Below are 11,855 nucleotides of genomic sequence, written 5' to 3' on the forward strand. Positions count from 1 at the left end.
TAATGCAATTCCTGTCAAAATTCCAGCTAGCAAGGTTTTGTTTTGTTTTGTTTTTGTAGATATAGACATCTTATTCTAAAGTGTATATGGAAAGGCTTAGGCCCTAGAAGTGCTGGAAATAATCTTGACAAAAACAAAGTGGGAGAAATCACTCTACTCAATATTAAGGCTTACTGTATAGTTATAATCAGGACAGTTGGTGTTGGTGTGGGGATGAATACATAGATCAATGAAGCAGAGCAGAGAACCAGAAATAGACCCACTCAAATATGTTCAGCTTATTTTTGACAGAGATGCAAAAGAAATTCAAAGGAGAAATGAAACCATTTTCAACAAATGGTGCTGGAGCAAATGGACATCCACAGGCAAAAAAATGAACCTTGATCCAAACTTGACACCTTATACAAAAATTAACTCCAAACATATCATGGACTGGAAGGTGAAGCATAAAACTATAAAACTTTTTTAAAATAGGAGAAAATCTTCTGTTTCTAGGGCTAGTGAAGAGTTCTTAGATTTGACACCAAAACCCATGATTCACAAAAGAAAAAAATTGATAAGTTGAACATCAACAAAATTAAAACCTTTTTCTCTGCAAAAGTCCATGTGAAGCAGATGAAGAGACAAGCTACAGACTGGGAGAAAATATTTACAAACCATACATCCATCTAGTATCTGAAATATACAAAGAACGCTCAACACTTAACTGTAAAAAAACCAATCCAATTAGAAAATGAGCAGAAGATGTGAACAGACGTTTCACTGAGGAGGAGATACAGATGGCCAAAAAGCACATGAGAAGATGTTCAACATAATTAGATATCAAAAAAATGCAAATCCAAACCACAATGAGACATCACTATATACCTACTAAAATGTCTAAAATAAATAATGAAAACACCAATGCTAGGGAGTATGAGGAGAGACTGTATTGTTCCTATATCGCTGATGAGAATGTAAAATGGTACAGCCACTCTAGGAAATAATTTGACAGTGTCTTATAAAATTATCATGCAATTACCACATAATCCAGCAATTGTCCTCTTACACATCCCAGAGAAATAAAAACTTAGGTTCACACAAAAACCTGTACTGGCATACCTCGGAGATATTTGTTCCAGACCACCACAATAAAGTGAATATCCTAATAAAGCGAGTCACACGATTTTTTTGCTTTCTCAGCACACATAAAAGTTATGTTTACACTATACTGTAGTCTATTAAATGTGCAATAGCATTATGTCTAAAATGATGTGCATACCCTAATTAAAAATACTTTACTGCTAAAAATGCTAACCATCATCTGAGCCTTCAGGGAGTTGTGGTAGTAACATCAAAGATCACTGACCACAGATCACCATAACAAACATAATAAGAGTGAAAAAATTTGAAATATGGCAAGAATTACCAAAATGTGACACAAAGACATGAAATGAGCAAATGCTGTTGCTCCATGCAGGGTTACCACAAAACTTCAATTTGTAAAAAATGCAGTATCTACGAAGTGCAGTAAAACAAGGTATGCCTATACAAGAAAGCCCATATTAGCTTTACTCATAAAAGCCAAAACCTGGAAACAGCCCAGATGTCTTTCAGTGGGTGGCTGGTAAACTGTGGCACATCCCTGCCATGAAATACTACCCACAAAAAAAGAGGGACAAACTACCGATGCAGGATAATCAGGACGAATTTCCAGGGAATTATGCTAAGTACCAAAAAGCCAGTCTCCAAAAGTCACAGACTATTTGATTCCATTGATACGACATTTTTGAAAAGATAAAATTTTAGAAATAGACAACAGATCAGTGGTTGCCAGGAATGAGAGACAGTGGGGGGCGGGGGGTGGGGATCAAATGGCAACACAGAGCCCTGTGGTTTGGGAATTCTTCTGTATCATGACTGTAGTGGTGGATACCCAAATCTAGCCATGTAACAGAATTATTTAGAATTAAATACACGCACAAATGAATACAAGTGGAACTGGGGAGATTTTAATAAGATTGATAGATTGTATCCATGGCAAGAGCCTATGTTACCATCAGTGGAAACTGAGTAAAGGGTACCCAGGATCTCCTATACCATTTCTTACAACTGCATGTGAATCTACAATTATCTCAATAAATTCAGTTAAAGATATTTTATTGTTTTTTTATTTAAAGACTTGCATCTTATAAAAAAATTTGAAAACAGAAGAAAAAGGATCAGAAAAATCACCATCCTGAAATAAAATCTTTTGGTGTATCTCTTTCTGGCCTTTGTTTTTTACACTTATATGAAAAACAAGTTGGGGCTAAACACCAGGGTGGTGCAGAGTGGGGGCCTGACTGTCCCCACCTTCTGTGACATCAGAATTCATGGCTTGAGAGATGCTTGGTGACCAGAGGCCGGGGAGGTGAGGGTACCCTGTTCCACCCAGGCAGCCTGACCTGAGATCATGGTGATCCAACAGGTGGGCAGCAGGAGGCGAGTGGCAGCTGAGAGAAGGGGAGGTCACTCTGAGGACAAGAAACAGGTGAGGCCAGACCAGGTGTACATGGCTTTCCTCCCATCTGGACTCCATTTGACACTCTAGGCAGACTGTAAGGCCCTCAAAGTCAGGAACGGGCTTTCAGCCCTACTCTCCCTAGATCCCAACCTGGTGGAACACAGCAGGGCTCAGGAGCTTCTTCTAGAAGTCATTACTGACACTCTTATTTAATTCTCCACACTGCCAGCAGAAGGTACGCTCCAGGAGGGCTGGGATTTTTATTTAGCTTCCTGCTGTATTCCTAGTGCCTAGAATACTGGTTGGTACATAACAGGTGCTGAATGAATGAATGAACTGAAATAAATAGGATAATACACCTGAATTGGAGAGGTCCTGGAGCTTTTGTTCTTAGGGCTGAAATTCAAACCTCACATAGGATTTTGTCAAAATGGAAAATGTTAGCACTTATGTGCACAGCCTGGTGCTTCTAACCCTCTCTCTTTCATGACATTCCCGAGAAGCAATTACTAGCAGCCTCATTCACAAATGGGTAAGCTGAGGTAGGAAAGGCAAAAGGCCAGACAGCAGGGACATACTGGGATTTGAAGCCAGGGCCATCTGATTCCAGAACCCTGAGCAAGGTGACCCTGCACTCCACTGCCTCCCAGGTGGAGAACTGAGGGAAGGATGTAAGAGGAGGCTGGGATGGTCATCTGGGCCTTGCACACTGTGGAAAGGGGTGGGATTTTATTCTGAGATTAGTAAGAAGCCATTGAAGGGTTTTAAGGAGAGCGATACATGACTGACCTATATATGTTTTCAAAAGATTTGTTCACTCATACATTTAATACACGTTCCAATGCTTCCTTTATGCTGGACTTTGCGGGGCTCCCATTATGCTGCAGCTGTTGCTAAAAAAGTGTCCCACGAATCTCAAACCCCAGGAATGCTCCTTTTAGAAAAGTCATTTAAAATGTTCTGTGGTTTGGGGAATGCTGATACCCTCGTTCCCTTCTTGGAGATTTACACAGCTCGTTCACATAATGAAGGCTCTGACAAGTCCTGCGGTAAGGAAATCCACATGACTTTGTTTACCACAGCATTTCCCAAATCAATTCGATGACAGAGTCCCCACCTTGCCTTTTTGAAAGACCTTTCAGCATATATCAAAATCCACTTTACAGGTGAAGAAACTGAGGCTCAGAGAGAAGAAAATGATTTGGCTCGGGCCCCACAACAGCACAAGAGAAGGACTAAAACTCAATCTTAGTCCCTGTTCCCTGCCTTTGTCTCCACCCTGCACACAAACACACACACACACACACACACAAATAGCAGCAAGTATGCTGGTGAAGATACCATCCTGTAAAGCACATTGACAGAGAAGTGGTTAAAGAAATAGAAGAGCTTTCAGACCACAGAATGTTCATCAGCCGTTATAAAGAATAAGTCAGTTCTATGTGTCTTACATAAAGAGAGTCTCAGGGAATATTGTTAAGAAATTTAAAAAGTGCCCTAATCTGAAATGTACAATGATTTCACATTGGGTGTCCACACCCAGGAAGTTGCTACCCAGATCAAGCTATAGAGCATGTCCAAGGTTCCTCCAAGGCCCCTCCCAGCTCACACTCCATAACCACAATTCTGAGTTCTATCAGCACAGATGAGTTTTGTATGTCCCTGAATTTCATGGGAATGGAATCAAACAGTGTGTCCCTTCATGACTGGCTTTTTTCACTCCTAGTGCGTGTGAGAGACTCAGTCATGTTGCTGCTATGTAATTAATTTTTACTTTTTTTTTAAAGTTAATAATAATATAGTTGCTAGTATATATTTTTGAAAAGCTATCCAGGGAAGCGACAAATTATGCAAATGTCTTATCTTCTTTGTTTGTGGTAGCCAGTCTAAATCTTGCTTCACCAAGACAGGTACATAAGAAATGTACTATCTCAAGTCAGTTTAAATCTGGCTCAGCCCACATCCAGCGAGGTGGGGAGAAAGTCAATGTCGGTCACTACTGTGTCCACCTTAATCCTCTCTCCACTTTTGTTTACCCCTGACACCATCACTGTCCCAACTCACATTGTCTGTTGAAAGAAGTTGTCTTTGAATTCCCTGTGCTAAGACCTCCCAGCCACACCACGAGGCCACCCAGGTGAGGGTACCGGGCCCCTCCCAGACTCAGATTCCTCCTCTATCTTCTCCCACCTCTCCAAAAGGCTCTCAGTTTTCTCCCCTCCTGATCCTGGCACACCCATCAGAATCTCCTAAATGGTCTTGGACTGACCCAAGCTCCAGGGAGCAATGTTGTCTTCAGGCAGCCGTTTCATTCCTGCACCCAAAGCCCAAGAGGTAGACTTCCAATTGCAGCCTTAACACAGTAACTGGGGCTAAACTAGCCCTCCCATTCATTGTAAGCAGCCATGAAATTGACAAAATAAATGAAGCAACTATTTTCCAGTGAGGGCAGCAGACAGCACAAAAGTGCAACCCCTGAGAAAAGAAAACTGGTGATTGCCTCAACTCTTTTCCAACGACGGCTGCACCAAGAGTTAGAGGGCGAACAGAGCCCAGCAGTCCTGCTGAGCTGCAGAGAGTCTGTGCAACTGAAGCAGCTGGACTCCACAGGGCAAGGCATTGGAGAGGAAGAAGAGCTGGGTGTTGAGAGGACCCCGAAAGCCCAGGCAGGGATCTCCATGACTTCTTGGCTGTGGGCTGCATGCAAAGGATTAGATTACCCATGGCTTACCAGACAGCAGCTGCTATGGGGTTTAGAGCAGAGATACTGGAAGTCCAGCAGTGCTGGAGGTGGATGGAATTCTGATCCAGCTAGAACCATGAAACTCCTTAAGATCCCAGGCATCCATTTGAGAGCACACATATATGTACAGACATACACACACACATATATATTCTCTATTCATACAATATAATATTACTCATCAATAACCTCGAACATGAAAACATGGAGACATCTCAGAAGCATTATGTTGAGTAAAAGTAGCTCAACAGAAAAGTATATAATATGGTTTCATTGATGTGAAGTTACAGAACAGGCAAAACAGCTCCACAGTGACAGAGAGCAGATAAGCGGTTCCCTATGGCGGGGGGGTGGAGGGGGTTGGTAAAGAGGGAGTTGGCCGCAAAAGCACATAAAGGAACTTTCTAGGATGATGGAAATGTTCTACATCTAGATTGGAGTGGTAGTCCACAAGCATAGACATTTGTCAAAACTCATCAAACTGTACATGTAAAATGTGCATTTTATTGTATGTGAATTATACCTCAATAAAGTCAACTCCTTTTAAAGATCATTTAAAAGAAAAAATGCAAAAGCAAGGCAAGGAATGAGGATAGAGGTGGGCCTTCCTTCTCAGCAGGGAGAAAGGAGGGAAAACACCAATGCAAAGTCAGTAAGTTGCCATGTTATCTAATTCTGCAATATTTGCGGGTTTTGTAGTAAGTACACGTGACTTAGATAATTAGGAGAAAGTGAAGCTCTAACCATGATCTTATAGCAGCCCCATGCCTAGCCCTCTGTGAGGGAAACAGGGAAGGCACGTACACCCTCCAGAAATTCACCTCCTCCCTCCTTCTCTTCTTGCCCCCGGACACTGTTGGCGTTGCTGATCTTGGTGCTATATGTGGGCGCAGGAATATCAGGTGAGCATTCTGGGATCTGAGGAGGAAGGAGCCAAGTCCACACGGAGTCAGGAGCATATTCTGGAGATGGCTGCATGCCAAGGGGGCCTCCACAGCTTGCCTTCTCCCATCCCCTTCATCCCATTGGGATGATCAACCGAGTTTATTGCAACTCACTCTCCTTTCCCTTATTAAGAGGTGGTGTGGGCTTCCCTGGTGGCGCACTGGTTGAGAATCCGCCTGCCGATGCAGGGGACGCGGGTTCGTGCCCCGGTCCGGGAAGATCCCACATGCCGAGGAGCGGCTGGGCCCGTGAGCCATGGCCGCTGAGCCTGCGCGTCCGGAGCCTGTGCTCCGCAATGGGAGAGGCCACGACAGTGAGAGGCCCACATCAGAGAAAAAAAAAAAAAAAAAAAAAGAGGTGGTGTTTGTGCCTGTTTCACGGAGAGGTTGGGAGGTGTCAGAAAGAATCAGAGAATGTAACTATGCCCAGAATCCTAAGACTTCCCAGGTAACACATTCTCCGGGAACTTTCAGAAACCATTGGCAAGGGTAGGTCGACATGAAAAGGCTCAAGATGCAATGTGAGTGTCTGCCTTTCAGGTGTTTGAATACCAGACCGATGACCCCTCAGAAGAGCCAATCAAGGTCATCAGGACCTGGTTGAAGGAGAACTTGCATGTTTTCACGGAGAAGCTAGAGAAAGAGGTGCGAGACCTGGAGGAGTGGCTGGATGCCCTCCTGGGAGACGGGTACCCAGAGGAGCCCGGCGCCACCCTAAAAAATCACTTGTGAGGGGCCAGGGCTGGGACCTGGGCAGGAGGCCAAGTGGAAGGGGGCAAAGATTCCCAGGGGTTCCTCTAAGTAGGGCTGAGCTGTGACACTTGAAGTGTAGGGCAGCCAAGAAAATAAAGTAGTTGAGACACTGAGAACTCTGTTGTCACCACTGCTGGTCCATGAAAGCTGAAATCAGGTCAGGAAGACACCAGGCTCTGCTGAGGTACCATCACTTGTAGCAGGACTCTGGTGCACAGGAACTAACACCAGCCTCAGAGCCAGCCACAGGGTCAGGACCCTTCTCTTCCACTTTACTTGAGTCACTGTGCAAAATTCCTCAACCTCTCTGCAACAAAATATCTCATTAATAAGAATCAGGGAAACAAACTTTGCCTCACAGGGTTACATTGAGGATCAAACGTGTATATATCGTGTATGTCTGGCATATAGTAGGTACCTGATAAACAGTTCTTCCTTTTTCACATTCCTTCTTTCTTCCTCCTTGGAAGTCAGCAGGAGGATGCTGGGTGTAGAGTATACAGATGGTATGTGACAACTCAACCTTCTGACACTGCTGGTAGAAGCGTAAGTTTCCAGAACCCTTCTGGAGGGCAATTTGGTGAGAGCTATCAAATTCACAAATGCATTTATCCCTTGACCCAGCAATCAACTTCAGCGATTTATCATATGTATCAATATATGCACATTGTGAAGTTACATACTTTGCTTCTAATAGCAAAAAAAAAAAGGAACAATCCAAATGAAAATGATATCAGAAGGGCACTGGTAAGTACATCCAAACAATGAGATACCCTGTAGCTATGAAAGAGAAAGAAGAGGAGGCTTTCCTACTGATATGGAAAAGCCTGAAAGATATGTTGATGACGAAGTTGTGATTGAATACGCATAAAAACTCTAGATGGATACAAAACAAGGGGAGCTTGAAGGGAGTTGAACCGGGGCAAATTTATGACAAGGACGGGAGGGAAACTTTCCATTGTTTACTTTTGACACTTTCCTATTTTCAAACTATGTGAATGTTTTGCCTATTCAAATATTTTTTTAAATAAAATTACCTATTATTTTGCTTGCAGACGGGGACTGGAATACAGTGTATACAAGCAAAAATAACAATATCACTATGATGAAATTATGAGTGACTTTTAATTTTTTTCTTTTTGGCCATCTGCACAGCACAGCTTGTGGGATCTTAGTTCCCTAACCAGGGATCGAACCTGTGCCCCCTGCAGTGGAAGCACAGAGTCCTAACCACTGGACCACCAGGGAATTCCCTAATTTTTTAAAAATAGTGCCAAGAGAAAACCTCTCTCTTTTGATTATTTTTATTAAGCAATGAGAATGCTTGTCTAGGATTTTCCCTTTTTCCCTTGACTTCCAGGAAACTCAGAGTTCAGTTGTCCATTATAGGAATTATATTAGCCTCACTTCTTTAGGTTATGTATTTCCCCTTCTTATGACTTTTTTGTTTTTTTATTTTAATGGAATTGTTATATATCTGCCAATTATTAGGACCACCTCAAATCTTTGAAAAGTCTTGAGGGTTCCATTTAAAATAATCTCAGAGGATATCTGACTTACAGGGAACGTCACAGCAATCCGTTTGCCAGAAGGAATGAATCAATTGTCATTTGGGTTGGAAAAAGTCTTTGCAAGTTATGGTCACAGTTTGCCTGGGGGTGGGAACCAGAATCTGTTTTTTCTCATTTGCAGCTATTTCAGCAAGAGTTCTACAGGAAGGGGTTGATTGATATTTCCTGGTGTTCATGTTTACTATTACCATACAAGTTGTAGTTATAAATCCAAAATCACGTATATCATGTATGTTCTATGGGTACTTTAAAGGGTTCTCAGGCGTAAATTTGACAATATACAATATACAATTAAGCCTAAGACACACTTTAGACTTTAAACCAAGTTGTAATTCTACTGTATCTGTAATATATATGTATGTGTTTATAGAATACTTATATATTATATGTACTTACATATTTTGTTATATATAAAAGACAGTTTAGGTGTTTATATATGTAATTTGGGGGATACATGAAAAAAAAGAAAGCAGAGCCTAGATCCTTGAGGAATGGGACCACCCCCGTGGACATTACCAGAGCCTTTGAGGAGTTAGTCCCCTGAAAGCTCTTGGATGCCACTCATCCTCCCCTCCCCCCCGACACAAAGTGCCTAATAGGGACCCACTGACGGTGGTTACTGTTGGTTTCCTGCTTTGTGAGCCCATAAAGAACAGTGAGCCCTTCAGGGTGGCTCAGGCCATGAGGCCCAACAAGGGAACCAGGACCTCACAGGAATCGAGGGCATACCACGACACGGGATGGTGGAGACTGGAACAGGAAGGTCTTTATGAATCCAAGGTATCCACCAAGGCACTCCAGGAGCCCTCGCTGCAAGAATCTGGGTTCTCTCCAGTGTTCCACCTTTACCTTGCCTTTCTCCGGGTCTCTGTTTCCCTTTGTGTGACTGCTCCATCTCTTCTGCTTCCAGTGGCTTCCTTGCCCTCCACTCTGTGTATTGTATCCCTTCTTGAGCTCTATGCTTCTGCTTCTGAATCCTCATAACTCTGATTCAGTCCTAGTCTCACAGGCCTCTCTCTTCCTCATGACCTTCTAACTTCTATCGACCATGTGATTCTGCCCGTATTTCCCAGGTCAGACTCTAGGGGGAGTGGATGGGATACAATTGGCCCATCTCATTCACTGGAGCTTCTGGTGCTGAGCCAGACTCTGTGCCAGGCAGCCTTTGGATTGAGTGAGCTTGGGGAGAATCAGGTGCTCCAGAACAAAGCTGCTCATACAAGAAACAGCCTGGGCCCCTTCCTGACAAGAGGCTTTGGACCACATGTGATGACCTGATTTACATTTCCCAATGGGGTCAAAACGTGGCAGAGAGAGTGACGGCAACCCTTGTACCTGGAGCCCCAAGAATCTATATCAGAGAAGCAGAATTGTGTGAGACAAACATTCAAAGGCTGAACACAATTGCTGAGAATGAGGTGGGAGGGGCTTGACCACCAGAACCACATAGATGCATGGGGCAGCCCAAATAGAGAAGATTTAACTCTCTGCCTTCACTTCCTGGGTGTGAAAAATACAAATGACACACTTAAAAATAAGAGTATGACTACCTTCTATAACTTTGAAGTCTTATAATTTGAATGATTTTAGCAAAATGTTGCCCAGTAAACCTATTAAGGGGCCCACTTTCATATCTACAGAATGGATTTCCCTTGAGAAGAGAAAAAGTCTTTTCCTTAAGAAGGCAACTCTACATTTCTCCAAAGAAGACATACAGATAGCCAACAGTCACATGAAAAAATGCTCAACATCACTAATTATTAGAGAAATGCAAATCAAAGCTACAATGAGGTACCACCTCACACTGGTCAGAATGGCCATCGCCAAAAAGTCTACAAATAATAAAGGCTGGAGAGGATGTGGAGAAAAGGGAACCCTCTTGCACTGTTAGTGGGAATGTAAATTGGTGCAGCCACTATGGAAAACAGTATGGAGATTCCTTAAAAAACTAAAAATAGAGTTAGCATATGATCCAGTAATCCCACCCCTAGGCATATATCCAGAGCAAACCATAATTCGAACAGATACATATACCCCAGTGTTCATAGCAACACTATTTACAATAGCCAAGATATGGAAGCAACCTAAATGTCCTTCAACAGATGAATGGATAAAGAAAATGTAGTGTGTGTGTGTGTATATATATATACAGACAGTGGAATAATACTCAGCCATAAAAAAGAATGAAATAATGCCATTTGCAGCAACATGGATGGATCTAGAGATTACCATACTTACTAAGTGAAGTAAGTTAGACAAAGACAAATATCATATGATATCGCTTATATGCAGAATCTTTAAAAAATGATACAAACTTATTCACAAAACAGAAATATACCCACAGACATAGAAAACAAACTTATGGTTACCAAAGGTGAAATGGGAGGAGGGGTAAATTAGGAGTTTGGGATTAACATATACACACTACTATATAGAAAATAGATAACCAACAGGGACCTACTGTATAGCACAGGGAACAATACTCAATATTTTCTAATAACCTACAAGGGAAAAGAATATGAAAAAGAATATATATCTGAATCACCGCGCTGTACACCTGAAACTAACACAACATTGTAAATCAACTATACGCCAATTTAAAAAAGAAAGAAAGAAAGAAAGAAGGAAACTCTTCCCAGCTCCTTCCATTCAATCAAGATTGTGATTAAGATATACACACTACGAGGGACTTCCCTGGTGGTCCAATGAAGGGGGCACGGGTTCGACCCCTGGTCGGGGAACTAAGATCCTGCATGCTGCATGGCATGGCAAAAAAAAAAAAAAACATATACACAATACTATATATAAAATAGATAACCAACAAGGACCTACTGTATAGCACAAGGAACTCTACTCAATATTTTGTAATAACCTATATGGGAAAAGAATCTAAAAAAGAATGGATATATGTACATATATAACTGATTCACTTTGCTGTACACCTGAAACTAACACAACATTGTAAATCAACCATACTCCAATAAAAATTTTTTTAAAAAGAAAAAAGTATCGATTGGACCACACATGTGCCAGCCACTGATGAATGAGACGTTTATAGGCTAACGGTGAAAACAAATGAAAGAAACAAGTAGAAAAGTCAGGACAAGGCAATTTCAGAGAATAATAAATAGTAGAAACGAGACCACTTAGCAAATCACTGTAGTTCCAGGTAGAAATGAAGCCTTGGCGTGGGGGAAAAGTGCGCAGAATCAGGAAACATTCTGATAATGTATTCAGCGGGACCTGCTGATGGATGAGAATGTGGGAGAAGAGTCTAGAAAGCTATTTTCCAGGCCTCAGGACTTCCTCTCTTTTCAGCAAGGAGGAACCTGAGCCATGAGTCAGGTTTTGACCCAGGT

At 42.2% G+C, this 11,855-nt stretch overlaps 1 protein-coding gene and 1 non-coding gene across 2 annotated transcripts; one reads left to right on the forward strand and one right to left on the reverse strand.

Annotated features, from left to right (window-relative positions):
• Positions 1-2,434: 2,434 nt before the first annotated feature.
• Positions 2,435-6,904, forward strand: SMIM23 (small integral membrane protein 23). The gene is made up of 4 exons (XM_007130222.2): positions 2,435-2,511; positions 6,078-6,134; positions 6,557-6,620; positions 6,713-6,904. The coding sequence occupies exons 1-4, from the start codon at positions 2,435-2,437 to the stop codon at positions 6,902-6,904; spliced, it is 390 nt and encodes a 129-aa protein (XP_007130284.2).
• Positions 6,905-8,100: 1,196 nt separating this feature from the next.
• TRNAG-UCC (transfer RNA glycine (anticodon UCC)) lies at positions 8,101-8,173 on the reverse strand. Its single transcript has one exon. It is a non-coding gene; the product is annotated as a tRNA-Gly (tRNA).
• Between the last annotated feature and the right edge of the window lie 3,682 nt (positions 8,174-11,855).

This window comes from Physeter macrocephalus, chromosome 2, assembly GCF_002837175.3.
Source record: "Physeter macrocephalus isolate SW-GA chromosome 2, ASM283717v5, whole genome shotgun sequence".
In the NCBI taxonomy this organism is placed as follows: domain Eukaryota; kingdom Metazoa; phylum Chordata; class Mammalia; order Artiodactyla; family Physeteridae; genus Physeter; species Physeter macrocephalus.

Bases quoted from the DNA above. Each gene is read 5' to 3' on its own strand.
- SMIM23 (XM_007130222.2), top strand. From the start codon at position 2,435: ATGGTGATCCAACAGGTGGGCAGCAGGAGGCGAGTGGCAGCTGAGAGA. The intron at 2,512-6,077 runs GGTGAGGCCAGA...TTCTTGCCCCCG, and splicing joins CACTCTGAGGACAAGAAACA to GACACTGTTGGCGTTGCTGA. The intron at 6,135-6,556 runs GCATTCTGGGAT...TGTTTCACGGAG, and splicing joins GGCGCAGGAATATCAGGTGA to AGGTTGGGAGGTGTCAGAAA.